Source organism: Zea mays, unplaced genomic scaffold (assembly GCF_902167145.1).
Source record: "Zea mays cultivar B73 unplaced genomic scaffold, Zm-B73-REFERENCE-NAM-5.0 scaffold_54, whole genome shotgun sequence".
Taxonomy (NCBI): domain Eukaryota; kingdom Viridiplantae; phylum Streptophyta; class Magnoliopsida; order Poales; family Poaceae; genus Zea; species Zea mays.
Window position 1 is genome coordinate 48649 of NW_023367190.1, and position 26617 is coordinate 75265.

At 42.7% G+C, this 26617-nt stretch overlaps 2 protein-coding genes and 1 pseudogene across 3 annotated transcripts in view; all 3 read left to right on the plus strand.

Annotated features, from left to right (window-relative positions):
* The window catches only part of LOC118475657 (ATP synthase subunit a-like), a 42064-nt pseudogene extending 23901 nt beyond the window's left edge, over nucleotides 1–18163 (plus strand). The window contains exon 1 of the transcript XR_004855054.1: nucleotides 1–18163. This exon is cut by the window's left edge and continues 23901 nt beyond it. The product of XR_004855054.1 is annotated as an ATP synthase subunit a-like (transcript).
* LOC118475658 (NADH-ubiquinone oxidoreductase chain 6) overlaps nucleotides 1–18163 on the plus strand; it is a 27339-nt gene extending 9176 nt beyond the window's left edge. The window contains exon 1 of the mRNA XM_035963910.1: nucleotides 1–18163. This exon is cut by the window's left edge and continues 9176 nt beyond it. The gene's annotated coding sequence lies outside the window, so the exon portion shown is untranslated.
* LOC118475656 (uncharacterized) lies at nucleotides 2410–3794 on the plus strand. The gene has a single exon (XM_035963908.1). The coding sequence runs from the start codon at nucleotides 2432–2434 to the stop codon at nucleotides 3764–3766; it is 1335 nt and encodes a 444-aa protein (XP_035819801.1). The 5' UTR covers nucleotides 2410–2431; the 3' UTR covers nucleotides 3767–3794.
* Nucleotides 18164–26617: the final 8454 nt, after the last annotated feature.

The window sequence follows — 26617 nt, forward strand, 5'->3', positions numbered from 1 at the left end:
AAATGAAATGAAATAGTATTTGTATTTGGGTCGTCTTTGTGTTCGATTCGAATAGAAGCGCCATTGTCATCCGCTGCAGTTCTTCATAGTCCGTCCTAGTAAGCTGGTAGGTTGGTGGATGTGAACATAAACTCCTCATATTTCCTACTGTTGCTTCCTGTATAAAGGAAGAGTTGTCAGACAATGATACTCTTTCCAAATCTGCAATCTTCGTCGTTGTAATGCCTCAGTCATCAATAGTAGATAGTTGCTCAACTATGCAATAAGGATTTTCCTCTCCTCACAGATTGGAGGACTTTCACTTGACTCACTAGTGGGTTTTGCCTCGGGAAACAAGAATATGGATTTGAGCAAGTCTGTTTTCCCATGGGCCTACTACCTGCTATTTTCAAAGCGTAGAGGACCCGCCTTTCTGATCAAAGTATGCTTCCCTTATGGGCGAAACCACTGAATCGGACGGATCCTTTTTTCTTGGATTGACCAGGCCAGCTTCTCCACCCAATTCTTTTCTTACGAGACGAGATAGGCACAGTGTCAGGGTCATGTGATGTGAATGGTTTGTTTGATCTGTTTCTTGTCCCTATGGGTTCGATTGGCAATCAGGATATCGGTCGCTTGGCACTAGTCGAATAGGCGATTCAGTCGTGATAGTGCCATCCCTTGCCCCTTGGAGTGAGTTGAAAGCACTCTTCCAGCTCTTGATTCGCGGAATTCATTACGAAGCAAGATTTCATTTCATTTCCATTTACGTCATTAGCAAAACAAGCAAGATTCACCTCAGGATACGACGAATTCTGGAACACTTCCTTGATTGATATATGCATTTTCTAGAGCAGGCACCATTGACTGCTTCTTCAACGTCTATACTATACGAGACGAGACGAGTTATTGTACGAGTCAAGCTTGCTCCAGACCAAGCTCACTTTACACGGGCTTAGAACTCAACCTGACCCAACAAGAAAACGGATAGACGCAGCGCAACGGCTTGATAGCCTGACTCAGCAAGAGGCGAGGATGCACGTGACTAACTAAAACAGCTTTCGCGCTATCAACTTCTTTGATCGAACCTGGCCTGGCGATTGAAGCATTCGAGATATAGAAGAAACTGCCCAAGTCAACCGGATATTCCAAAGCAAGGGTTATGAATCAAAAGAGAAGTGCCAGCTGGATCTCTGGTTCAAAGTTCAGGGCATGGAATTGATTCGTATGCTCGTTCTCTCGCTGAGCAGAACCATCTCTGTCTGAGAAGACCCAGTCTCCCAGTGTTTCTAGAAAAGGAAATCCCATTCGTCAACCTAAATGGAAGGGCAGGTAAGGGAAGGCCAGCAGGAAATTCAGTAAGTAAGGTATCTCAGTGCCAGTGCTCTCCGGTTTCAAGTTGATGCGGGCAGTCGTGGGGACAGGCAAAGCTGGGATGCCTTACTAGCAGGAATGAAAAGGTATGTATGAACCAACAAAGGTCAAGTAGACGAACACATATCCACTCCACTAGAGAAAGCGTCGAACCAGGGAAGAATGAATGGTTAGAACCAGTCAAGGGTGCCGTACTCATGCCTACGGGGAAAGAGACTGATCCGTATCTGATACGCCTTCACTTCTTTCGAGCTTCTTATTCGATTTCTTAAATGACTTCTTCGGGCCTTACCCTAGACTACCTTCACTTAACTTAATGCAGAAGCCAGAGTTCGAGGAAAGCGGTAGTTGGTTATTTCGGGATGAATTTCTATTTCTAAAATGTGGATGAACATAAATGGACGGAAACGAGAAAAATGCATAATTCATATAAGTTCATTCGAAAGAATGAGGATTCATGATGTCTCTTCCCAACCATTCTTCCTGAGGAAGGCACCTCCGATCGAGTCCTTAGCGCCATGGATATTCTTCGCAGTGCCTTTGGATGCTTCTCAGAAACCGCCTCTTTCCACTGGCTATATGAAATTCCAAATGAGACTTCCCTGCGTCGCCAAAGGAATGGGAAACTTCTTGGTTCGAAACCTTTGATCCTATGCCGCCTGTCTGAAAATAAATATAAGCAAGGCACCTATGACTACGAATCCGAAGGCCAAGCATGCGGATTTGACATGGTTTCCCACTTTTCTCAGAGTCACTGGGCAATAGAAAAGTATACAAGCACATTTCCAATCTACATAAAGATACCAACCAGGTATCTACTTCAAAGACAGGGCGTCGGCGATCCTCTACTATTAAGAGACAGATAACAATGGTGCCGACAGAGATGGACAGAACTGCAGAGAATACCTCTCCGGAGAAGTCCTTACATGTCTCAAACTAAATAAATCCAACCAATAGTGAAACTGAAACAAAAAACACGTCTCTTACACACGAGAGACACTGTTGAGTCTCTCTATACTATTTTCAGTATAGAGTCGGGGTACACTCAACAAAGAAAAATCCCGAACAAGAACAAAGAATGGAAGATATTATGAGCACGATTCGCATATTGTTGCCCTTGCGTAAGCAGATTACCGGATATTTTGACAAACCGAGCCTTTCTCTTAATCGAGATTCTACTAATGAGTTCTTAAGCACCTTTCTAAAAACTTACATCGAGGATATTCATGATTTCCATTTCATCGATGAAGATCCTATAGATCGGGGAGAATCCTCTTTATCATTAGACAATAAGAATACAACTTATTACGAGGCTGATGCAAGTGATGAAGAAATGGATATAACAGATGGGATAGAGGGAATCATAGGGGGTACTAATCGAGGCCACAACGGTGGTGGCGACGGTGAAGCTCTATTCATTCAAATAAGCAGGTTACTTATGAAATATATAAAGTATTATATACTCAACATAACACATACCTATGATGCCATGCCTTGGTGGGTAAGCGGGATACCATGGTGGATGGCTGAGAGTATCCTCACACTCTTATCGTTAGTATGTATACATTCTATACTTCAATTTAATCCTCTTATCTATAAGGGCAATCGATGTGATATTATTTATAAGGTGCCGGATATTACATTAATAGGAATAACCAACCATATAACAAAGGAACCAATTAAACAGCTACAATGGCTCTATTCTCTGACACCTGATAACTATCCTACTAAATGGATCTATAGACTAAGAAATCTCTTTAGTTATGATGAGAATATTCCATATAGGATAGGATTTCTAAGAATAAAGTGTTCTTTAGGCTTACGGAGTATAAAAGGCTTAGTATTAAGTGATTCTGTATTATATCAATATGCCCATTTGGGAGCTGGCCTCAAATCTCTCATTCCGCAATCTAGAGTAGCCATTTTCATGCAAGTTGCAACTCGTCATTTTGATGAAAGGCATCGTAAGTATCTCTACGGTTTCTTTAATATACTTGTGTATTCTGGCGTAGGATTAGTTGTTTGGTACTATATCACACCACACCTTATACCTGATTTAGGATTCTTCCGCGGGGTAAACCTAGATTCTTTTAAGGACCCAGCTTCGGTTGTTGATGGGTACAAGAGGGTTTCGTACATATTTACAAAAGACGTCGTTAAGACTGTGTTAAGAACTTGTCGAAATGATACTTTTTTTCACAATTTACTAAATGAGGAATCAATCCAATTTTTTGATAACGAAATTATCAGCATAACCGATTTGAATTCAAACAGACACCTTAATCTAGATCACTTCGAGGAGGTTGAAGCTAACAAGCTAGATCTAGTAGCGTGTATTGCAGTAGGTATTATGAGTGCTACCTTTATAGCTACCAATCTTCTTCCTCCTGGTACTACTACGATAGTCCAATGAATAAGGAGAAGGTCGTTATTTGTCAGTATTGAGCCTGATAGCATAATTCAGTACCCGTGATGATGGGCTCTAGCAAGGAGGAAGGGAAGCATCCTCTTCAATAGCTTGAAATCAACTACAGAGTGTTGAGTATCAAATTACGTATTCTATTTATTCAGAAATCGCACAGGGGAAGCTCCTGAATTCATTAGTTGAGTATGTGATCTCATAGTAAGAAGTGATCACAAACGGTGATGGATGCCGAGAGTATGTTGATGGGGTGAATCTGTAGAACAATACTACAGTAGAGATTGGGTAGCCCCCTCAACTATAAAATAAGCAAATCCTGAAAGGCGAGTAAAAGCACCTACAGTTGTATCTGTCTAAGCTATTATAAGCTTAGAGAAGGGGGGGAAACCCCCATCGGGTAGATGCAACTATACAAAATACCCAACACACACAAAAACAAGGGACACACTATTATATCATGAAAAACACTGTCGAGTCATTAGAACAGTTGAATACCACACTTTCTAATACAGTCAACGATATACCAGAATCATCTGCAATGGGTGCCTTAAGCCATTCGGCTAATTCGAGTATTAATGCAGCTCTTAACAGTACGGAAGAGGTAAAAAGGGGTGAAGATGTCGCGGGGGATTCAATTCATGCAAATATTAGTGATATGTTTCATATAGGTAACCCATTCAACCCATTTCAGTGTTTCATTGATAACCACATGCGTAAAACCATCTTTGCAAAAAATCCATATGTGCAATACGCTGTCGAAAGTTCTTATTACACACCTGCGGTTAATCGTCTGGTTAAAGGGTTGAGTTTGAAAGATATGGATCCTATCATGCGTATGCACTATCTTTATATGCGCTCGTTGCTCCGTTTAAAATTGAAAAGAAAGATTTATCGTGCAGATTTCAGTGAATATAAGGGGTTGCGGTCTCTCTATAACAGGGCTACAGATAATTTATATAGCCACCTACAAAGGGCATTAGAAAAGTATGAAAACTTCGGTGTTTCTGCAAAACATAAAGTATTGCAATGTTTAGTACACGTGGTGACATCACAATCAGACAACAGTGTTAGGTATGTCTATGGGAACATCTTTGCACTAGTTAGATTAGGTACTTATGTAACAGTGTGGTACTGTTATACTGAGAGCGCACCAGATTTCATATCTGTGGACCCGCACTATCTTGATATAGAATTGATTATTGATTTATTCAAAGTTCGTAAATTATTCGTATGGATTCCATACGAGGAAGTGATTAGTACATCAATCTTAGAAGCTTATGATGCGGTTGTGGAAAGGACGGCTTTAACGGATTGCTTGGATAGAAAGTTGAGAGAAGAGGAATTGTCGGATAAATTCGAATTCTGGGGGAAATGCTCTGATGGTGATCATACCATAGATTCTGTAGAGGAGAATGCCACTATAGAATATGCTAGCAGTAAAGAAGGTAGTGCCTGTAAAGAGGGGGTGGATAGTAGCTGTAAAGAAGAAGGTGGTGGCTGTGAAGAAGAAGGTAGTGGGAGTGAAGAAGATAGTGACGATAGTGACAATCCTAGATACCTGGCATTCGGTGTGGTTGTCCTTGTAGGTGTGTTATTATACGTCTGGTATTGTTCTAGGTAATTCTATATTTATTGTGAAAACCAGAAATAAGAGTTTCAGTTCATACTTGGCGGTAAAGGGATAACCTTTTTGTCTTGAGTGGAAATAGAATTCCTTTTTGCAAAGCTAGCTCTTATGGCGCATTGGTGCACAATCGTGCACTGCTTCTTCCTCATAAAAGAACCCGGCTTTCCTTCCTATATGTTTAGGATAAAAACCTTATCCATTAAGAGATGGAACTTCAAGAGCTGCTAGGTCTAGAGGGAAGTTGTGAGCATTACGTTCGTGCATTACCTCCATACCAAGATTAGCACGGTTGATGATATCAGCCCAAGTATTAATAACGCGACCTTGGCTATCAACTACAGATTGGTTGAAATTGAAACCATTTAGGTTGAATGCCATAGTACTAATACCTAAAGCAGTGATCCAGATCCGGCCAAGCAGCCAATCAGTCGTGTAAAGAACGAGAGTTGTGGAAAGAAACTAGCCTAGCGTATTGGATGGAAGATTCGATTCATCGACCTAAAGAACCGTGCCGGGGGTGCCGTGAGCAGCCACACCTACTACTTGACTCTTCCTCTTGACCGAATGGCGAACCCAGATTCTTCATTTATCACCGCAAACGAACAATTTATTTGCGTAGTAAATAGAGTAAGGATCAAAGAGTATACCACTAAACAAGACCCTTATAGAGCAGAGAGAGAGACAAAGGACATAACAAGACCCTTATAGAAAGTCAAAAAGATAATCAAAGGCATTCCCTGGTTTACTAACCCTTATAGAGTACATGAGCCAAAGCACAATCCATCCCTTCCAATCAGACAAGAAGGAATCCGATGTATTGATCTTCGTCTGTACTGTGCTGTACAAGACAATTACCAAAGATCACAACTAATGATCTGTTTGACACAAGACATGACATGACCTGGCGGATCATATACAGAAATGGGTTTAGCCTTCTCCTTGGCTTGACTCTTGTAAGTGAAAGGTTGGATCATATCTGGTTTCCGGGAAGGTGCCTCGCTATTCCTCTGTTTTGTAGCTGACTAGTAAAGGTGGCCTAGCCTGCACAGGTTCGTTGGTTTCAGCTTGTGCTTTACTTGAGTGGTTTCGGGCTCTGTTTGGTATTAGCTTGAGAAGCGGTTGTAATTGTTCATTCATATCTTGTTTCAGCAATGGTCTATACTATAGAGCTCGGGAATGCATTCCATGCCTATTCTTCAATATGAGAAGGGGTGTCTCCCCCTCTTAGAGGCTTTCCTCTTAGCTTAGAGGCTTTCCTCTTTTTAGCAGCATCAGCTTGAATCTCCCGATTAGCAATCATGATTTCCGAATTAGAAAATTCATTTCGGAGATCTTCATTCTCCTCTAACAAATTCATAATTATCCGATAGGAGGTCGGATTGATACTTTTCACATCAAAGTCACCTATATGGCAGGGCTTAGTATCAACCCATACTCCATTTTTGTCGAACACATACTCCCTCTTTTTACTTTCTAACCCCATGGTATACTTACACATTTTCTCTTGAACCAACAGTTCACGGAAGTTTCTACTGAACTTTCGGACATATGAAATCACTTTTTTAGCCCTAGGGTCAGCTAGCTGGTTGATGAACCATTCTTCATCAGCCTCATCTTTACCCGCTCCTTTAAACTTTATTATGGGTTGGTCCACACTAGATGCCTTAAGCATATAGGACTTAGGTGCTAAAAAGATGCCATATTCGACAAAGTGCTCATGCTTAAACTTACCCAAAGCGGTAGGTGATACCTCTTCTTCAGGAAGTTCCCTCTCAACAACGACTGAGTCCGTATCCGTGTAATAGCAGTCATCCCTCGAAATGAATGGGTGCATTCTTATGCGGGCATAACCCGTGACAGCGGCCGATATTTGAACAGCAGCATAAGTAGGGCGGTCTGAACTAAGCTTCAGTAAATCCAAACTTCTGACATTTTTGCATGTTACTAGGCACTTGTCTGAACTAAGCTCATAACTTTGAACAAACCCATCATTATAGAGAGCTAATTTTCTACTTTCTTCTGTAGAAACAATTTGAGTCGTTGTGCTTTCGGGGCTGATCCCGAACCTCCCGTAGAGACTGTTCATGGTGATTTTATAGATGAAATCCAGAGCTTTCTCCCCTTTAGCCTTAGCATCAAGCCTTTTGCTGTAGATGTCGTACACAAAACGCTTGAATGGTGATTCCTTTCTATCAAAGATATATCCACAGATCGGGTATACTTTGTAGCCCAAACTTACTGCATACTTAAGCTCCTCAGAAAAATAAACACCGAGAAATCTCCCCGTGGGGAAGATTATCGTACCATCATCCTTTTTATAAGGTAGAAGAGGCTTTTTAATATGCTTAGGACAAATTATAAAAGCTCTAATGAACCCAAACATATCATTCAACACAATCTTTGATTTCTTTGATCCTAGATCACTAACCCAGCGGGTCTTGCCTATAGGCATATCATCTAGCATAGATGAGGGGTATAGAGAATTTACATCATAATAATACAAATTCTCCCCGTATGGCTTATACACGTCCGTGTGACCACCGTAGTAGCCTTCCCTAATAAATTGAGCCTCATTATCGTCAGGAATGTAGATGCGATTATCATCATCATCCTTATAGTAAACACGTCTAAATATTTTTAGGGCCAATGCTGATATTGTTAATACTTTCAGGATATCAATCCCATACTCTTCCCAAATAATGGCTTTAGCGCGTTGCATAACAGCAGCTGTTATTAGAATATCTTGTTTAAGATAAGTTAAAGAGTCTTCCCTAATACTAGGTAGTTTATCAACGGTGACATTCTGGTGATCGAAAGATCCCTTCCCCCCAATTCTGGGCAAAAACTATTGGCTAGATCAGCGAGCTTTACTTTCAACAGGAGGTACGAATCCATGAACGTTAAAACAAGCCTTTTATCCCCATTTTTGGATACCTTATACAGTTTTATGGAATAAATACAGTCGTTTCTCATGATGGGCTCTATATGACAGTTTTTATAACTTTTAGTTAAAAAAGAGAGTATCATAATACCGTCGAACTGAGATAAATTGTGAAAGTATACAACCATTGAACTTCCTCTTCTTTGAACATCCTTTACTATTCTATTAATCATCTCTGTGAGCATCTTTTCACTCATATCGTGAAAATCCTGGCACACTTTTGAGTAGTCATGTGCATAGAACGTCGTAATATGCTCCGCGTTAACCCGCTTTTCCATATCAACCATCATATACCCCCCTGCGTAGGGCACGTGAGTTTTGTCGACATCCGTGTCTCGTCTTTTTAATAAAAGAGTTTCTAGATCAGCAACAAAAAATAGAGTTTTGTTTTTCATTTCTGTTTTATCGACAGGGATATATGACTGATAGCGTCTTTTTGAACGTCGACCCATCTTGGGTATTTCTAAATTATTTATGTCGCTGTATTTAATAAGTGCTCCCTTCAGATAGTTCAAAGATTCATCTTTAGTTGGAATTGAAGCTTGATTCAAATCTATACTACCCTCCCTTTCTGATTATTCTATTTAATGCAAGAGTAAGGATAGACGTCTTATTCTTCAGTGTTGAGATAGAATGACTGTAGACCCTCTTCTCTCTTTTAGTTAGCCTTACTTATTTATTCCAATTCCTCAGCTGGAAACAGAACTACCAAAGGGAAGAAGACAGAAGGCAACAAAGGCGCGTATCAGCTTCAAGCATATAGAGAACTTGACTTACTCACCTACTTTAATGCCTGCTTTTTACTACTTGAAATTGAAAGCTGGCTTGGCTCTCAGACCAATTAACTTGACACCTGCTTAGCGCCCTCACTGCTACTTCTCTCATTAAGCTGCTCTCTCCTTTTATCAACTTATGAAAAAACAGCCTATTGATCTTCCGTCGCTCGCTATGGATGGTTGCAGTTGCCAAAAGGCTACCTTTTCGCACAACACTTAAATGAGTCACTGACTGGTTTTGACGTACGTAATACTTAACCTTACAATCGGCATTGCCCTTCTTCTTGCAACAGAGGATTCGTTCTCTACGCCGAAAGGACTAAGAGCTCTTATTCCGCAGCCTTTAGCACATAATGGAATTGCTCCTTCTATGCCTCCTCATCTGTCTCGCCTGCAAATCCTGCTAACAGCCTAGTCTATTAGGAAACAGCTGATTCAATTGCTAAAACTGCTGTTCGAGAAGGGACTAACGGCACTGATTTCTAGTGCTATAACAGAAACTGCCCTTAACGCGCAAATGAAAGCCCTCACAACACTCTTTACCTGCAACTGCTCCCGCTTATGGTAGTAGATAAACAGGTGGTGGACATGTATCTGCAGCCTCTGCTGCTGGTAGATTGACTGTTTTATATGGACTGAGGCTGCAACTGAGGGTAGTGCCTGAGAATGCTACTCTATTCCTGGAATTAGCCATCCCCTTCTTTGACTATTCGACCTGCTCCTCGAAGCAAGGAAGGAATTCAGATGGCATTGAATGCCCTTTCCGCAAGAAGGATAGGAGTTGGCTTACCGCATCTACCTTCTGGATAAGGGCTGGGGCGTTAACTTAAGTACTAAAGCAGCTGGACCCTTCGTTGATTCCCCACGAAGGAATCGGAATATCGCTACTTCCCCTTACTGTCCTAAGCAGGGGAGATGGATTAAAACCTTGTGTGAAGGAAAGGCTGTAAATGTCGTTGACCATTAATCCGGTTGAAGGACAAATGGAATGGAGAGTAAAGGAAAATAAGGTCATTCTTCTGTCTAGCTTCTGGTCGGTGCCCCTTCTCCAACTCCGCCAGCCAAGACTCTGTTACTCGAGCAGGAAAGTTTTCCGTGCGTCCTGTGTTCTCCCGGTTCTTACGTCTCTCAAGCCGGTTCACTTGCCTGGTCATTACTGGACTACCATACAAGATTCTATACTGAGCTGACCTATCAACCAGACGGACTTGAACAACTGACCTGTCTGCTATTGTTATTGCCGGGCTCAGGCGCCAGGGAAGGGATGATCAGAGAAGTCAAGTCTTGCCTTGGGTCAGAGTTCCAGTTCTCTCAGAAGAATCTCCGCTTTCCAATCCAGGTTTACGGCTTCCATAGCGTATGTCATTGGCCATTCTTGCTTCATAGACTGCGGCACCATTGATTTATGGCCCAGATCACGAAAAGAGAAGGCCTCAAAAACGGGATGGAGCCAATGAGTAGAGTAACTAGCGGTTAGATTCGTCTTTATGCTCGTTATACGTGAACTAATCTCATTTGTTACGAATCAAACTGATTGACTCCGGTAGAATGATCCAGCGAACTCTTCCACACTGGCATCAATACTACTACTCCTCGGTGGCAGGCAGCATGCATATTGCAATTCATTCACATCTGCCATCCATCTGTCTCTCTCCTCAGCTCTACGCCGCCCTGTCCCTTAAGGAAAGGAAACTAGACTAGAAATCAGAAGAACCAAAAGAGTGCCGCAGTATTCTCATAAGATCAGATCAACGCTCATATCTCTTGCTCGAGGTTCTATCTCATTCCTTGCTGCTAGTGCTAGATAGATTCTTTTATTTGAGGATCGCATTCCTTTCCTCTTGCTCGGTCTAGTTGCAGGGTCTAGATCGCATTCATTCACTAAAGTTTGCTTTTTCTACTCACTTCTATGTGTTCATCTATTGACCTGGCCCGAGGCAATATTGAGTAGGGCTTTCATAGGTGAACTTTCCGAACTAGCTTTCCAAGTTGTTTCGTTATCTTGTGATGTGCCGGATCTCTCTTGAATAGCTCGGTTTCTTGCCTTCCGGTTTCGGTTCTAAGTTGCTGCCCATTCATTTCCTACGAATAAGGAGATATGTAAAGCCAGTCATTCTATGAAAGAGAACTTGAACTTCCATGAGGCAAGTAGTTTATCGAAGGTATGGAGAAGGGCTTCACTCGCGCCTTGGGACTGAACTAGAGTACAGAACTAGCACTAGCTTCACTAGAGTAGAGAACTCGCTTCCTCCTTCCTTCTTTTCCATTCCTAACCTGACTATTCCAGCTTACTAGTTACCAGCGTGTATAATTTCCAGCCCTACGAACACTGAAAGAGAAGGCATAGAATCGATTCTTTGTTGGATCCACTCGGAGGTTCCTTCTGACCTTGTGTGAACACACAAAAGCTAGCGGCGCACTTTCTTGTCAACCTACCGAACCTCTCCTCTGCTCTGAACCGCACCACCAAAAGTACGGATATCCGGATCTGGTTCCATACTGGACTGGCTATATGAACTCCTCTTAGACAAACAAGGAACTAAACTATGATACGTAAGAACCTTAGCCGCCTTACCAACACGCAAGTAATATAACTATAGGTTTATTATCTTTGAAACCGGGGAGCCCATCATCATATTCAAAGAAGGATGCTTCCCACCTGGCACTACGGAACTATTGTATTGAGGAACGGGCCAATGTCATAAAATGCAATTCCTGCCTAGAAATGGACTAGACTACGTACGAACTTGGAACCCAGTGGCAGGACAGCTAGAAAAGTCCAATGGTTCAAATCCCTGTTCTCGGGGCAAGGCATCTATTCTTGAGCTCTTATGTGAGAAGGGTTTTTCTTGTTGATACCCACAAGACGACTCCACTTGTTATGAAAGTCCTCTTTTCAAAGCGAGATCACTATAAGGATAAGGATAAGGCCGGCGGGCCCTCCCAAGGGTGGGTGGGACCGACGCAAGCGATAACACTCCGCCCTTGGATTCGTTTCGCAAAGGGAGACATCTTGGCTAAACACTGACACAATCTACAAATACCACTTCCAATACAATTTGTAGAAACTCCGACTCCCGTTCAGAAAGAAATGGGACTTCCCGAGAGGGGATTCACTACTTGATGATGGCCGAGCCAACTCATTAATGAGAGAACTCGGACAATTAAAGAAATCAGACAAAGAATATAGTTATTAGTTCTGAAAGTCCAATTTTCTCCTTTCTACTTTTCTAAAACCTAAACAAAGAGGCGTTAGCCCTGTGCTCCTATTGTTGAAGCAGCAATTCCCAATCTACAGAAAGCCCGTGCCCCAATCCAGAACAGGAACAGACAAGACAGCGCTAGCGAGGAATAGCTTTTCAGGCACTATCCAACAGATCAGATCGATTGGCTTTCAGGAAGGATATGTCTCCAGCTCTACGGCACTCTTCACTCGTTGTGGAGCGGGCAGTCTACCTCCTATATCGCTCGTTTTCTGGTTGGTAGTGACTCGAGGTGCTGGATGCGTGTTCAATGCAGCTCTATTGTCCCCTTGTCGGTAGTGGCCATTGATTGAGCTTCTGCAGTTGGTGGGCGTGGAAATTCTTCTTTTTCAGTGGAAGTTTCATAGCTAGCGAGACTAGAAGCAAAGAGCACAGTGCTAGAGCCAACAGGCATTAAGGAAAAGAGTGCTATAAGAGCGAAAGTCAAGCACAGTGCGAAGGAATGCATTTTCTTTTTAGAAGGGCAGAGAGTGGGGGAGGAATGATTCTCTGAAAAAGGGTAGGGTCCAGTTAGCTCGGAAGGTTTGACCCGGTATATTTCCCGGAAATATTTAGAGAGAAGACTCCATTCAAAAAATGCATCCTTGGTCCTAGGTCTTATTCAATTAAACCGAGAAGGGCAGGCAGGTGACGCAAGTGTAAGGTGTGACCCTCGATCTGTCTGTGAACCGGAAAGGAGGTATGGTACTCGAAATCAACTTGTTACTCTGCCTTCCTATCAACAGGAAATGGCTTGCATGGATCCAAAAATAAAACGAAAACCAACAACGTTGCAATGGGGAAGGGCGTAGCTGGTGTAAAACTAAAGCTATATCTTTTCTTCTTTGCTTGTAACAAACAGAGCTATCTAAAGCTTGAAAGTAAGCAACAGAGCTATCTATTCCAACGTATTGGTCCAACTCCACGGTTCCTCTCATCTTTCTTGTCGGAGAAAGCCTGTCTTCTGAGACATCCATTAATCAAATTTGATCAGTAACAAAAATCGTATGTAATGAAAGAAGAGTCAGCCTTGGGGTGGGGCACGAGGGGTGTCCCCTGTATGCAGGTCGCTACTTAACTTGACAAGCAGTGTTGCTGTGTAAGAGATTGTGTGGGCGCGGTTCGCGATCTCTTCTTTCCTTTCCCAACCAAATAAAGAAATGCAAAAAACGACTAATTCTAGACCAGAAGATCTTCTCATGTTGGATATCAGAAATAAAATGGGTGATCTTTCGGGAGGGAGTGCCAGTAGCACCAGTTCATCGTCTTTTTTGTCTTGCAATTCTAGTCTACACTCTCATAGTCCTTCTTCTTCAGAAGGATTCATTTCTTTTGGGACTCCCTCGTCCTCTTCCTCTGTCAATCAACCATCGCCATTAGCATCCTCTTCCTCTGTCAATCAACCCTCGCCATTAGCATCCTTTTCTGTGAACCAGCCATCCCCTTCTTCCGTGAAAGGAGTATTCTTAACGGACAGTGGTACTCCCTCTTCCTCTTCGTCCGTAAATCGGCCATCCCCAAACCCGACCGATGAAAGGGTCGTAGAATATCAAGGGGCTATACGCGAGGAAATGGCCAAATTAATGCCGGCAGGGATCACCAAGAGATTCTAGTTGCAGCCGAACGAATACATGGGGGGAGTGCTAATATAGGATTTCTTCGATCACAGCTCCGGGATTTAGTAGCAAATGGCACTGAAAGTGAAGCCTTCAAGTACGGAATAGCTGAGCTAGCGAATGAGAATTTAGCGGCAAATTTCGCTGCGATGCATTTAGCGGAGAGTCCTTTGGATCAATTTGGCATTCACCCTCTCGCTCTCGCTCTCGGTCTCGGTTTGTTCCTATTTCTAGTTTTTCTTTTTCTTGCGCTGCGGGAAGTATGGAAAAACAGGACGAGAGCAGCATAATCGTTAGTTAGGGGTAAGAGGGGAATCTTATGTCCATATTATCTAAAAAATATATGAGTGTTAAGCTTGTGCGCGTTGTTATTTGTTGTTTATGTGAGGCTGCATGCGCTTGTTATTGTTGTTTATGTGAGGCTGCATGCGAATGATTAACTCGTGTCTTTATGTCCATGTGAGAAGGCTAATAAATTATCTCTTTTCTTTGGTCCGGAAAAAGGAAGTAAGACCCTCGAGACGAGAACTACATATGGTCTGATACTGACTTCCTTGAAAAGAGGAAGACAAGTTATGTAGGCAGTAGCCGTTCCAGAAATGCAGCGGTACCACAAGTGCTCATTCATTGGTCCAACCTAGAAGCTACTTGGAAGACTATGAATTGATTGCAAGTAAGTATCATGGACAAGGAGGATTTTTAGGAGAAAGGAGATCCTCTCTCAACCCAATAGATGCAATGTAGGAAGACTAGTATCTTTAGTCCATGGGTGTAACACCATAAGATGGGATTGATGGTAATCTATCATAATCGTTTCCCTTTTTGTCTAGATGACGTCCCCACGGTGTCTATAATTTATGTCAACCAATAAGAAATACCCGAAAGAAGATGCGTAGGCCTTCAATCATGGTGCAATGAATATCGTAGATAGAGTGATGGAAGAAGTTCGATCTCATATAGCTAGCTGGAGTCTTTCTTTTCAAATCAAAGTGAAACGATTTTCCTTTTACGTTGAGATATTTGAATTGGATTTTCTTTCACCACTACTATCGTAACGCACAGAAAACACTGACGTTTCCGCTCGCTTTCAACCACTGCCACTTTACCTGAGCACTGTGACGCAGTCGGTCAAGTATTGAGGCTAGTATATCAAGGACTTATGAGAACTGAAAAGAAAAAAACTAGGCAAAGGAATTCTCAAAGTTCATTGAGTTAAGGAGGACCATTCGTGGGGGGTTCGTGGAAGAGTTGGGTTCGATTCCCTTTATACGCGATGTGGCGAAAAAGACTGATTCAACGAAATATGCCTGCATTAAGATTTAAAACGTGCCGTCTACTTCCAGGAAATGTTCGGAACAGAGAACTTTCTCTAATCCAACGCCGCATTCTCCGAAGATTGAGGAACAAGAGGAGATCCATTAAAAGAAATCTTTCTCAGAGAGAAAATCTAAACAGTAACATCAAATCACAAACTACACGAAAGTTGTCCCTTTATTATGGGGATTTACCCATAAGGGAGATGCACAGAGGAAGAGAACGAACTTCATATATCCCTTTTTTACTCAATCAAGAAACAAGATCGGACGTGATTCCGGTTCGTCTCCGTTTTAGTGACACTCTTCCTCAAGCAAGGCAGCCGATAAGTCATCGAAGGGTTTGTTTGAATAATGGACTGGTAACCATTACTCATTTTAAAGTTTCCCATGGTGATCTAATATCTTTTAAAGAAAATGACGCGAGAACCCGCGGTGAAGAAATAAGGAGATCTTTCTATATCGACATATCAGTTGGAAAAATCATAGGCAAATTCCTACCGGTCAGAATCTGGAGAAGAACAAAACAGAATGGTTCCGCTTACTCACAACTCAGAGGGGATGCCGCTTACTACTAAAATCCGGGTTTTTGCAAGAGTTGCGTTCTTATATGCAAGAAGAAGACTTAGAAAGAACAAAGAAGTTTGGATCCGCAAAAGTATGCTTAGGCAGTTCCTTCGCTGAGCACAACAGAATGAAGAGGAATTTGTTTCATTTCAAATACTTCTTCTTATGGAAAAGAAGGAAGGAGGAAGAGGAAGGGGTAGAGGAGATCCTCAAAGTTATCGAGGAAAACGAAAACCGAAAAGAGCAATAAGCCCTTTTGTTTACACAAACAAATTATATAGAAATTCGACCTATTGCTCCGGATCCCCGTTTACTATTACTAGGAAGATAAGAATCAAAAGGATCGAACTACCTACTCATTATTCGGAGGTGAATCATAGAACACTAAAAGCTGTGGTATCTTATGGACCTAACATAGGTCACATCCCTCACGACATAAGATTGAAAGATCCAAACCTTCCTCTTCGGAGCGGAAACGGACGTGGCCAAAACATATAAAAAAAGATCGGCCTAGTCGCTCATAGGGACATATCTATCCGGATAGAGGAGAGGATAGTCTAGATCAATTTTTAGAAAAATCTCTCTCTATATAGAATAGAATAGATAGGTATCTCTGTGGATAGAGATAAAGATAGGGATCCCTCGAAATATATGGAAAAAGTGCACTTTTTTACTACTACTACTATTTCTTATTCTTAGACGAAACATCGTTTTTTCGATTTTGACTGAATTGGTCGGAGCGTAGACGAGCGAGCAGAGCCCAGGAAAGAGGTCAGATCGTCATAGAGCAGTCGACTATAAGTATAAGACTGCTGGCCTGAGAGAAGGCAGTCTCTCTCGGAAACATGGCCCAGGGTTCTATAGTATAGTATAGTAGCCAGACTATAGGAAAATCAAGTCTCATGTTGCTCCTCAGAAACGCGTATAGTATATAGTATATAGTATATAGTATATAGTATATAGTATATAGTATATAGTAGTAGTAGTATCATTGGCCAAAGTAAAGTCGATGGACAAACGCTGTTCGTTAGAACTAGCATTTTGTTTTGTCATGGAATCAAGTCTATTTGTTCGAATGTTCTTTTTTTCGTTTCGTTGGAAAAACCAACGCCGACGTCAAGAATGGATCAGTCTAGTCTCCTTTCTCTTTTGGGAGCAGAGCTGAAAAAGATGGAATTGTCAAGTACGATGATATTTTTATTAACGGATAGAAAAATGCTATTATCAAGTAGTAAACCCATTATGATTGCAACTCGTGGGATGCCTGGAATCCCACTAAATCGAGAATCGGAATCGGTGGAGGATGTGCATAGGGTACTCCGAGCCCTCCCCTTATTTAGAGAAATGGAAGGTATCTTGCGTGAGAGGAACCTGAATCTCCCGTCAGTACAGGAAATAAGCGCTTTCCGTGTGAATCTATTCTCTGGTATCCGGCGTGAGAGTGCGATTGCGGACTACGACGCTTTTTGGCGCTCCTTACTCGAGGAGATTCACACACCTCAGGGACGTAGTTGTTTTGGTCAGAGAATACAAGATCTGCACGCCCGAATGTCTGCCGAGGGCAACTGGGACTACTTGATTGCCCAACAAGGCAGAGGGTATTTTGGTAACCTACCTAATCTCAACAGCCCGTTGGATCAATATCAATTTGGAATTCACCCAATTCTGGATCTGAATATTGGTGAGTACTATGTCTCATTCACAAATCTATCCTTGTCTATGTCTATGCTACTCACTCTCGGTTTGGTCTTACTTCTGACCAAAGTATTTATGGAATCGTCCGGCCAGAAACGGGGAAGAGCCCATGCTGTCGTAGAGGCCTCGTCGAGTGCTTCCGCTACGCCTAATTCTGAGGATGATGATAAGCGGAAAAAAGTGTCCCGCCAAGACGCCAATGGCAAAGAGTCAGAGCCGCCCATAAATGGGGCGCAACCTGAAGTACCATCCATTGCGTTCTTAAAGAAAAGAATTAAAACAGTTCTAAGGTCCTGTCGAGATAGGAACCCTAGGGAGAGCACATTACGCTCTACTTACGAGGATCTTCACCTTGAAACGGCGAGCGCCGAGAAGCGGGTAAAAATCGCCCAGGCCCTAGAAAATCTGTACAGGCGAAGCCAATATTTCCGGAGTAACAAAAGGCAGCAGCCCCATACCGACTTGATTATTCAAATCTGCGATTGGGAGCGTACGAAGAGGTAAAGAAATTCACTGGTGTAGGCATAGGAAACCGAGGCCCCCCAAACCCATCTACTATACGGTTGAGGTGAGGGGGGGAAAGAAGAGTGGGCATGTGGGCTTCTTTCACTGTGTCTTTTGTGAAGCAAAGGCATCGCGGCGTATCAACACCAGACTAGTTGCTGATTCAATAGCTGACTTCCTTTCAAATATGATATGATAACACATCAGCTCGGCACCCTTGTTTCCCAAACTAACTACTCATCTAGCTAGATCCGGATCAGAAATGGTAGGAACTAGATCAAGAAATACGAGACTTTTCCTTCACTGGAAACTCCCGAGCCCGAGTCATCACCTAGCCCGACTCATCCATTGAAGCGAGCCAGGTGGCAAATCCATTAATATAACTTCTGGAATCCCAGCAATAGAGCTGGCAAGGTGAAGTGAAGCTGGAATGGATCCGATCTTCAGTGTGGAAAGAGCTTCAATCCTCTGTAGCAAGGAAAAGCCGATCCGCTCTTGTCTTGCCTTAAATAGCTGGAAGCGAAAGCAGTTCTCGAGGAAGGAGTGCCGTAGTCTTGTTCGAAAGTCAAGTCATTCTACGAGTTTGAATCGGTTGGCTTGAAAGGAATAGGTTCAGTATATCGGTCAAAAAGAAAGTCTAGATGCACCGAACTTGTCTAGTTGTTGGAAAGGGATAGCTGGAATTCCCACTAGTCAACATGCAAATAGTATCCAACCAAGGGATCACCGAGAGAGAAAGAAGTCACTTGCTAAACTAGAGAGAGAAAGAAGTCACTGCTACACTCTAGAGGTATGCGTTGCGTATGGAATCAGAAGTAGTATAGGCTTTTTCTTGCTACTAGAAAGATGGAGCCCGGTGGTCAGCGAATAGGGGTCTAGACCTAAGTAAGTATGTATGAGGGGACAGGCAAGTCACCAGCTAGCGGAGCAGCACGAATAGCTAGTCAAGAAGGCAGAGCTCTTATTTGATTCGATTCAGGCAACCTTGGCACCTTTGCAAGCTCTTCGCAACAGGTTCCAGGGAGGAATGGATACGAGTAGCAACATCGGGAGATGGAAGCTGACAGACCTCGTAATTGAAGCGGCACCAAGCTGATGAAGAACGAGGCGTGGGAATGCTATGCAAATTTCCAACCAACGGCGCCAATCGATAGAAGTTTCCTTGGCATGGGAGGAACTACTAGACTCTATCCCCTAATGGTGAGAAGCAAGGTCAAGAAGTAGGAGAGATACCAAGCCGGGCAACTTCCCCTAGTCACTACGGAACACAAAAGCCAAGGTGACCCAGAACAATGATTTCACGGATTTCTAGGAACGGATTTCGAGTTTCAGAATTGTGTGTGGTATCTTTTTTCCCCTCCTCGGAGCGCACCATGGGATGCTTTGTGAACAGCCCCCCTCTGTTCAATACCGATACCTGTCAGATTCCATAGCTGATGAATCTATTTCTTTTCCACTCTTTCCCCGTCACGCAAGACGCTTTTCTGGCACAAACCTAGTAGTTATTTGTCCTGTGCTGATCTTGGGTGAACTGATGACACTGATGCTCCAAGACCAAGAGTTTTCACAGCCAAAGCTATTGAAGCTGCTCCCTCCCATGAATCACAGCTTTCTGGACGCACTGCTTGAACACCATGGAGCAAGATAGAGAAAAAACTCCTATCCCAGTTGATCGAGCTGGAACCCACCCACCGCCGGGCAGGTGCATCAGCCTCTTCTTTCTAGTTTCCGACAGGGCTACCCGCACTAGCCTCTGACCTCTACTCCAAAAGGGAAGGTGAGGGCTTACTTAGAGACGGGTAGATAGACTAGACCAAGAAGAAGAAAGAAAGCGCAGCTATACTAGGTTCCACCCATACCGACCGATTGTCGCTTTGCTATCTTTTTCGAGTGCAGTGAGTCAAGTTGCTAGTTAACCTTACCGAGGCTGGCTGCTATGATGAACTCAGTTCTGTAGTAGAACGATGTTTAGATAGATGGATCGAAGGTTGCGGGGGCATGCCAGCTGTGTCGGTCGTTCCTCTACTTGTGGTTGTCTCGACTGCATTCTATTTGTATTCCCAAGCGAATGTGAACTATTGTTCCAATCTGTAGCAGAATCCGAGATAGGCGAAGGAAGGTCAAACTCCTTACACTTCAAAAGTAGAAGTCAACTCTCTTGCCTTCTTGACTGCCAGCATCAAGGACGAGCGGTTACCTCAGAGCAACCCTAGGAGAAGGAATCCCTGTCAGGTTTTGAATGCCCCTTTCTTTCTGCGAGTGGTTGGGTGGCCGAATACACTAAATAGGCCTTGTCAAGCTTTCAGCTAGGCTCCATAGCTCTCTTTGTAGCCAAGGAGATCCCCTGAAAAAAAAGAAGAAGGCGCTCCCATTTCTCATAGCTCAAAGGAAGTCGAGCCCCTCCTAGAGCGAATGGACAGACCAAATCAACCAACTCGGTCTTCAAACGTATGCTTACTAAGTGCTGTGAAACCCAATGGTGAGGATTGGTCACATAGGTGACCTACAGTTGGGTATATACCACAAACAACCTAAAAACGAGAGGAAAGACTCCATGAATCATGGTTGTATGGAGCTCTCATTCCCCGGTCACCAGTCTACGATTGGCAGTACCGCATCGATTGGGAGACATAGAAAGAAAGCGATCGTTTACACAAATTGATCCACCCACCGCCTGTGCAAGAGCAAGAGCGTCAAGCTTGGCATGAAAGGCAGTGACGTCAGAAAACCTATTTTCAAAGGTTACCAGACTTGGGTTAGCTACACGGAGCATCTCTTTCTTACCCTTCGGGCGGTCACAGGGAAGCTCTCTAATAGATCACTTAAGACAAAGGAATTAACTACAGCACAGGACTTAAACTTCATAATACTTCCCATTTTCAGGAAGAAGAGCATAATGAACCCGGCAACTCTTTGATCAGACTCGCAAGCGGATACCTTCGTTCGGTCATTTAGCACGAACTTCACTGCCGGTACAGGAATGCTTTCTATTTGGGTAATGAAGACAATGCACGCAGGGATCTTTTTAGCCAAACCAAATGATAGACCTCTATAAGGATCAAGTGGCTTCAGGAGCTCTAGTGAATTCCCAGCAAGTTATCCCAGATAAAAGAATCATTAACATTGGCTGGGGCCATCTTTCCAAGTTGTCAAACTTCAGTTAGATGCTACTCTTCGCCCTGTGCCTCTAGAGTGCCGGTGGTATAGTCAGTGCCGTGGAGATCAAAGGATCTATGTATAACCTTGGTTCAAGGTCTGCCTTATGTGCTGAATTATGGGCAGGGACTGAAACAGCTTTGGTAGCCTAGCTCCCATCCCAAGAAAAGAAGTGTTTCAACAGCCTTTAATACTTGATTTTGGTTTGATTGCTGCAATGCAAGACAAACAATTGCTTTGGCCCTTTCTTCCATTCTTTGTATTTCCTTATTTAGTCTTACATAGAGAAGGAAAGGGGTAGTGAGCGGTCTATAACAATAAAAGCGTCGGAAAAGGGGATGTGACCATGAAGAGGTTGGGCTGGTCTGAGCTTAAATGCCTAACTAATGGTAGTGGGCAGGACGGAAATGAAAAGCATGGTCTTAGGGCTAGCCTGACCTGAATAGCTATGTGCCAGAGCATCCCGCAACCGAAAAAAGGCAGTGGGCACTTTACTTTGGCCATCCATCAACTGAGGCAAGTAGGCGCGAAGCGTCGCTAGGAGAAGGAGAGCATTCGTATGAGTCTACTAGTCATAGTTTTCTATTTTGTTAGTTCTACCGGAGATAAGTATGGAAGGTACTATGAGTATATATCCTGGTATGCTTCTAACTTACCTTTCTTCCTCGGGGGTTGGCTTTGTAATGGAACATGAAAACACCTTTTTTGCTTCGCCCATCTCTATATGCCACGGCGAATCGATCGGTTGAATCCGCTGCAAGCCCATCTTCAAAATCCCCACATAGTAGGAAACTAAAGGAGCTACTAAGCGAGGAAGCCCGATTTCTAGAGGACTAGAGAGGAAGGACTAATTCGGAGATAAATCATTCAATAGCGGATAAGAATCGGGTTCATAGAATCTATTTTGGGTAATGCATAGGACTACTATTCATATCATATCATATCATATCATATCATATGGTGAAAAGACAGGATGTATTCCGACGAAATTGGATGTGATCGGCAAGAGAAAGATGGAATTTTATATAAGGAAGGAAATCAAACGCGTTGTTTGAGAGGGTAACTAGAGAAAAAAGAAAAATAGGCTCTCCCTGGACTCTACGCAGGACTTCTTTCTAAGCCTTACATAATTTGAATTTCTCTGACATTCCATGTTTCCGAAACGGATCCTATAAAATATTTCACTTTTTCTATGATCATCTCTATTTTAGGTATTCGGGGAATCCTCCTTAATAGACGAAATATTCTTATTATGTCAATGCCAATTGAATCAATGTTATTAGCTGTCAATTTGAACTTTTTGGTATTTTCCGTTTCTTTGGATGATATGATGGGTCAATCATTTGCTTCATTAGTTCCAACAGTGGCAGCTGCGGAATCTGCTATTGGATTAGCCATTTTCGTTATTACTTTTAGAGTCCGAGGGACTATTGCTGTCGAATTTATAAATTGCATTCAAGGTTAAACATAACTACAGGAGAGTTACCAAATACAAAGTTCTGTTCTCCTTTCGTTCTCTTCTTTCTTTTCTTTTTATTTTATCAATATTTGAGAACTCTTTCTCACCATAACTGTACTCCTGTTGTTTTGTTTCATTAAGGCGGGGGCGTATGTGTCTTTCCTCTGCCTGATCTGCAGTTTTCCTTCTTCGCGATCCTTCTCTTACCTCTACCGGAAGGTGGCTGGAAGAAGCCGTGGGTGGAGTTGGCCCATGCCCATCTTGCCTCCCTTCATCATCCTCTGGTAAGTGAGGAGATGGGATCTCTTGGATGGGCGAGAGGGTGTTCCAGTCGTCGTCGTCCATATGGACGCTGGTCTCTTCCTCCTGAAGACAGAGTTTCGGGTGAGCTAGCAAAGAAAGCAGCAGTGCCACCTAATACTCGTAGACTAAAGTACTTCTTTTTATATCTAGGAACAAGCGTCGGAGTAAATATCAAAGTAGCAGCGGAAGCTGTCCAGCCGAAAGACAGATCTGACAAAGCCGGTGAGGGGGGCAAGTGTTCTTCGGACTCATTCCAATTGAGTGCCAAGATGCGCCTGGAGCATAGCGCTGGGGTGCGAGAACGAGTAGGAAGTTCTGGTCCCACCCAGAAGAGTGCACTGATAGCCTATCTATCAATCTTCTCCAGCCAATGACATAAGATAGGGAATCTTTCTGATTGGTCTAATTGAGAGGAAAGATAGGATGATATTAGTTGCAATCGGAGAGAGAGGAAAGTCTCTCGATGTCCCACAAGAAGAAATGGACTTACTTATAGACAAGTCTCCGAAAGTCACTGTCAAGGGAGGATGCTGGAAGCTACTCCTTTCGCAGGGCTCTCTCTCTCTATCAATTCCTTGCTGATTGATTAGAAAAGATATCTGGCAGTGAACTATTGTTCTGTTCGGCAAACTCCTCTTTTTTGGTCCAGAGGATGGATGCGTCAACTTGATGTCACATATGCCGTCCCAGGGCTTTCCGGCTGGGAAAATGGAAAGAACTATTTTATTTCGTTTCAGATCAGCTAGCGCTTACGCCTTTCTTGGTTGAATGGATTCTGGCGCAATGCTGATTCGGATAATGCTGGAACTGCTACTCGGTAGACTATGAAACAGAAGCTTTGAAAGGGTTCCCTACGCAATTCAATTACTACTAACATTTTTGAATCAATCAGATGATTCGGAGTTTTTAGTCATTTGAAAGTGCTTTTTCCCCTGTCTCCTATGATACCCGGCTGGCTTTATTTGGTATGCGCTAGATGAAGCATCCGCATCCAATCCATAGTAATAGGTATAGTATGAACCCTCTCAGCAGTGACCCCTCTCAGGCTCTAGGTAATGAAATGTGAAATGAATTGGAACGGTTTTAGAATGACTAGTAAATGATACTAATTCATCGCACCACTTTCTTTCTGTCATATACCATCTTGGAAGAATGTAGATTGCATTCATCGCAGGGTCATTTCCTGAAGGAGGCTTGTACCAGCTCTTCGTCATCATAAATAGCAAACCAATCCTTGTTTATTACTCAGCTTTTTCATTCTCTCATTCTTAGTTAACCATTTCATTCTATTTCTTCTGTGGTACTTTGAGTTTTGAACAATAGATAGTTAGAATTTCTTATTAAGTGTAAGTGATTCCCCGGTTCGGTTTTTGATCTTCTTTTAGCACATACATGCGGCCATGAATTCCTATTTGTGACATCTAACTTACTACCATCAAACTCAGGGAACTTTGAATATCCTCTTCTTTTGTCCTTGACTTGCTTGCCAAAGCCAATACTCCTACATGGAAATTCAATCCCTCACTCTTATGGTTTTCCTTAGCTATATCAACCGCTTGAGTTCTATCAAAACACTGAAGCTGCCTATAATATAATGTACCGCTACTCGCATCCTATGGAATGTTTCGTGAGCGAGAGGTATAGCAAGAGTGATCTTCCCTGAAAAACTAACAGTACCAAGACCGGAAAATCAAACAGATAGGTTTGAATCTTCTCGAAAGCGCACAGCATAGTCACTCTAGGGCATAGTTCTACTAAATTAAATGGTCCAAGTAAATCTGGCAGGAGAATGATCGGCTAGAGACTATTTTCCTCTTGATCACCCTCCCCCAACTTGCCTCTGCGCATGTAGACGAGAAGCGCTCTCAGTAAATTAGCAAGTCTTGTGGGTACTCCGATCTTGTATGGATTCCCAGACAGCTCACCGTACGTAAACTTATTTACGAAGCTAAAGTAATGGTTTAATTACATTCCAGACCTCCGAATTGTGTTGCAATGAAAGCAGGATCACCGACTCTATGTCAAGTTCTCAAAGTGTTTTATTATATAGAAATCACCAGAAAGCCCCGACGTTCTTTATTTAGATTAGAGAAGTAATAGTAGCCAAAAGTGGATAACCTTTTTCGACACCAATCAGCCTCAACCTTAAGATCTTTCCTCTCCCAGTTGCCCTGATTTCCCTTGTAGACTTAGGGAATTCTCATAGTTGATGATTATTTCCTACGAAAAGACAATAGCCAACAACATAGATTTGCCACGGACAAGGATCTTGCCACCTTATTGTGAATTCCCTTTTTTATTCAATTGTGTACTCGTTCCTGTTGTTGTGCCATTAGTGACTTGAGAAGACTGTGTGAAAGAGAGCAAGAAGCCGACGCGAGGAGATCAAGATCACAGTTGTGCTCATGCCATTAATGCTGCCCAATCCACTCTGAGATCTCTTCCAGCCCTAAATTCCTTAACCCATTGCCAAAAAGAGATGGGAAAAGAACCTCCTTTTCTTACGCTCCTCTTTCTCAGAGAGATGGTGAACTTGCCTTGCCCTACGAAGCTGTGAATGATAACACGGGAGGGGTACACCACAAGAATCTCTAAAGATTATGGAGATTCATCAAAGATTACGAGAATTGGAATTACAGGTATCAGATCTTATCATTTGTGGTCCTTAGAACGTTGAAGCGGGTTGCAGGACTGGTACTTGACCATTATGAGTTGCAGGACTGGTACTTGACCGTTATGAATAGTAAGAGTTCTTTCTACACTTGTAGATGCGTTAGGTATGTAGTAGTGAATTTTCTCCCATGTGAACTTCAGAGAGATTCGTTAGATTACCAACAGATAAAGGAATTGGACCTTAAAAGCAATTTTTAAAAAAGTTCAACTTCAACAAAACGTTGCGTTTAAGTCTACCTATGGTACTAGGAATCCTTCCACTCAACAGGCAACGATCCATAATAAACTCAGTTAAGCCGATCAAATTTCCTATTTAGAAAAACCTATCACGAAACTATTCTTAGCGAATAACGTGCCTTTACTAGTAGTCCTATTTTACTGACCTATTCCATTGCTTCCTACCAGTTCCGATCCAAATGCCTACCCCTCTACTCCTATGTTTCACAAACCTGCGGCCTATCCCTTACCAAGCTACCTAATAGCCCTGGCAGTAAATAAACTAAGTCCCAAACCTTATTTATCTTCATTGACTCCATCTCATCCAGCATGGCAGCACGCCATTTCGGGGCCTTTTTAGCCATAGAAAAGTAGGTTCGGATTCTTGAAGAAGTAACTGTCAAAGCGGATAGCTTTTATCGAGCAAGTAGTTAAGGACTAGAATGAGTGAAGAGGAATACAAATCCACCCAGGGAGTTAGATCTTACCTCGCTATGAAGCATCCCAGAAGCTGGAATGGAAAGCCTCGTTATTAAAGAGCGTTGGTACAAGACCAAAAGGCACATGCACATCATGGATCCTTTCTTTTCTTCCTCTTGTTTTACAGCATAAAGTATTGTAAAGAGTTTATCTGTTAAAGCCCTATGCGAAAGAAAGTAAGGTGTCAGTGCCAAAGCTTCTTCTCAAGCATCAACACATCAGACGAATAGGAATCGAAAGCCAGGAAAGCTCAAAGACTGGAGAAGTAGGCGAG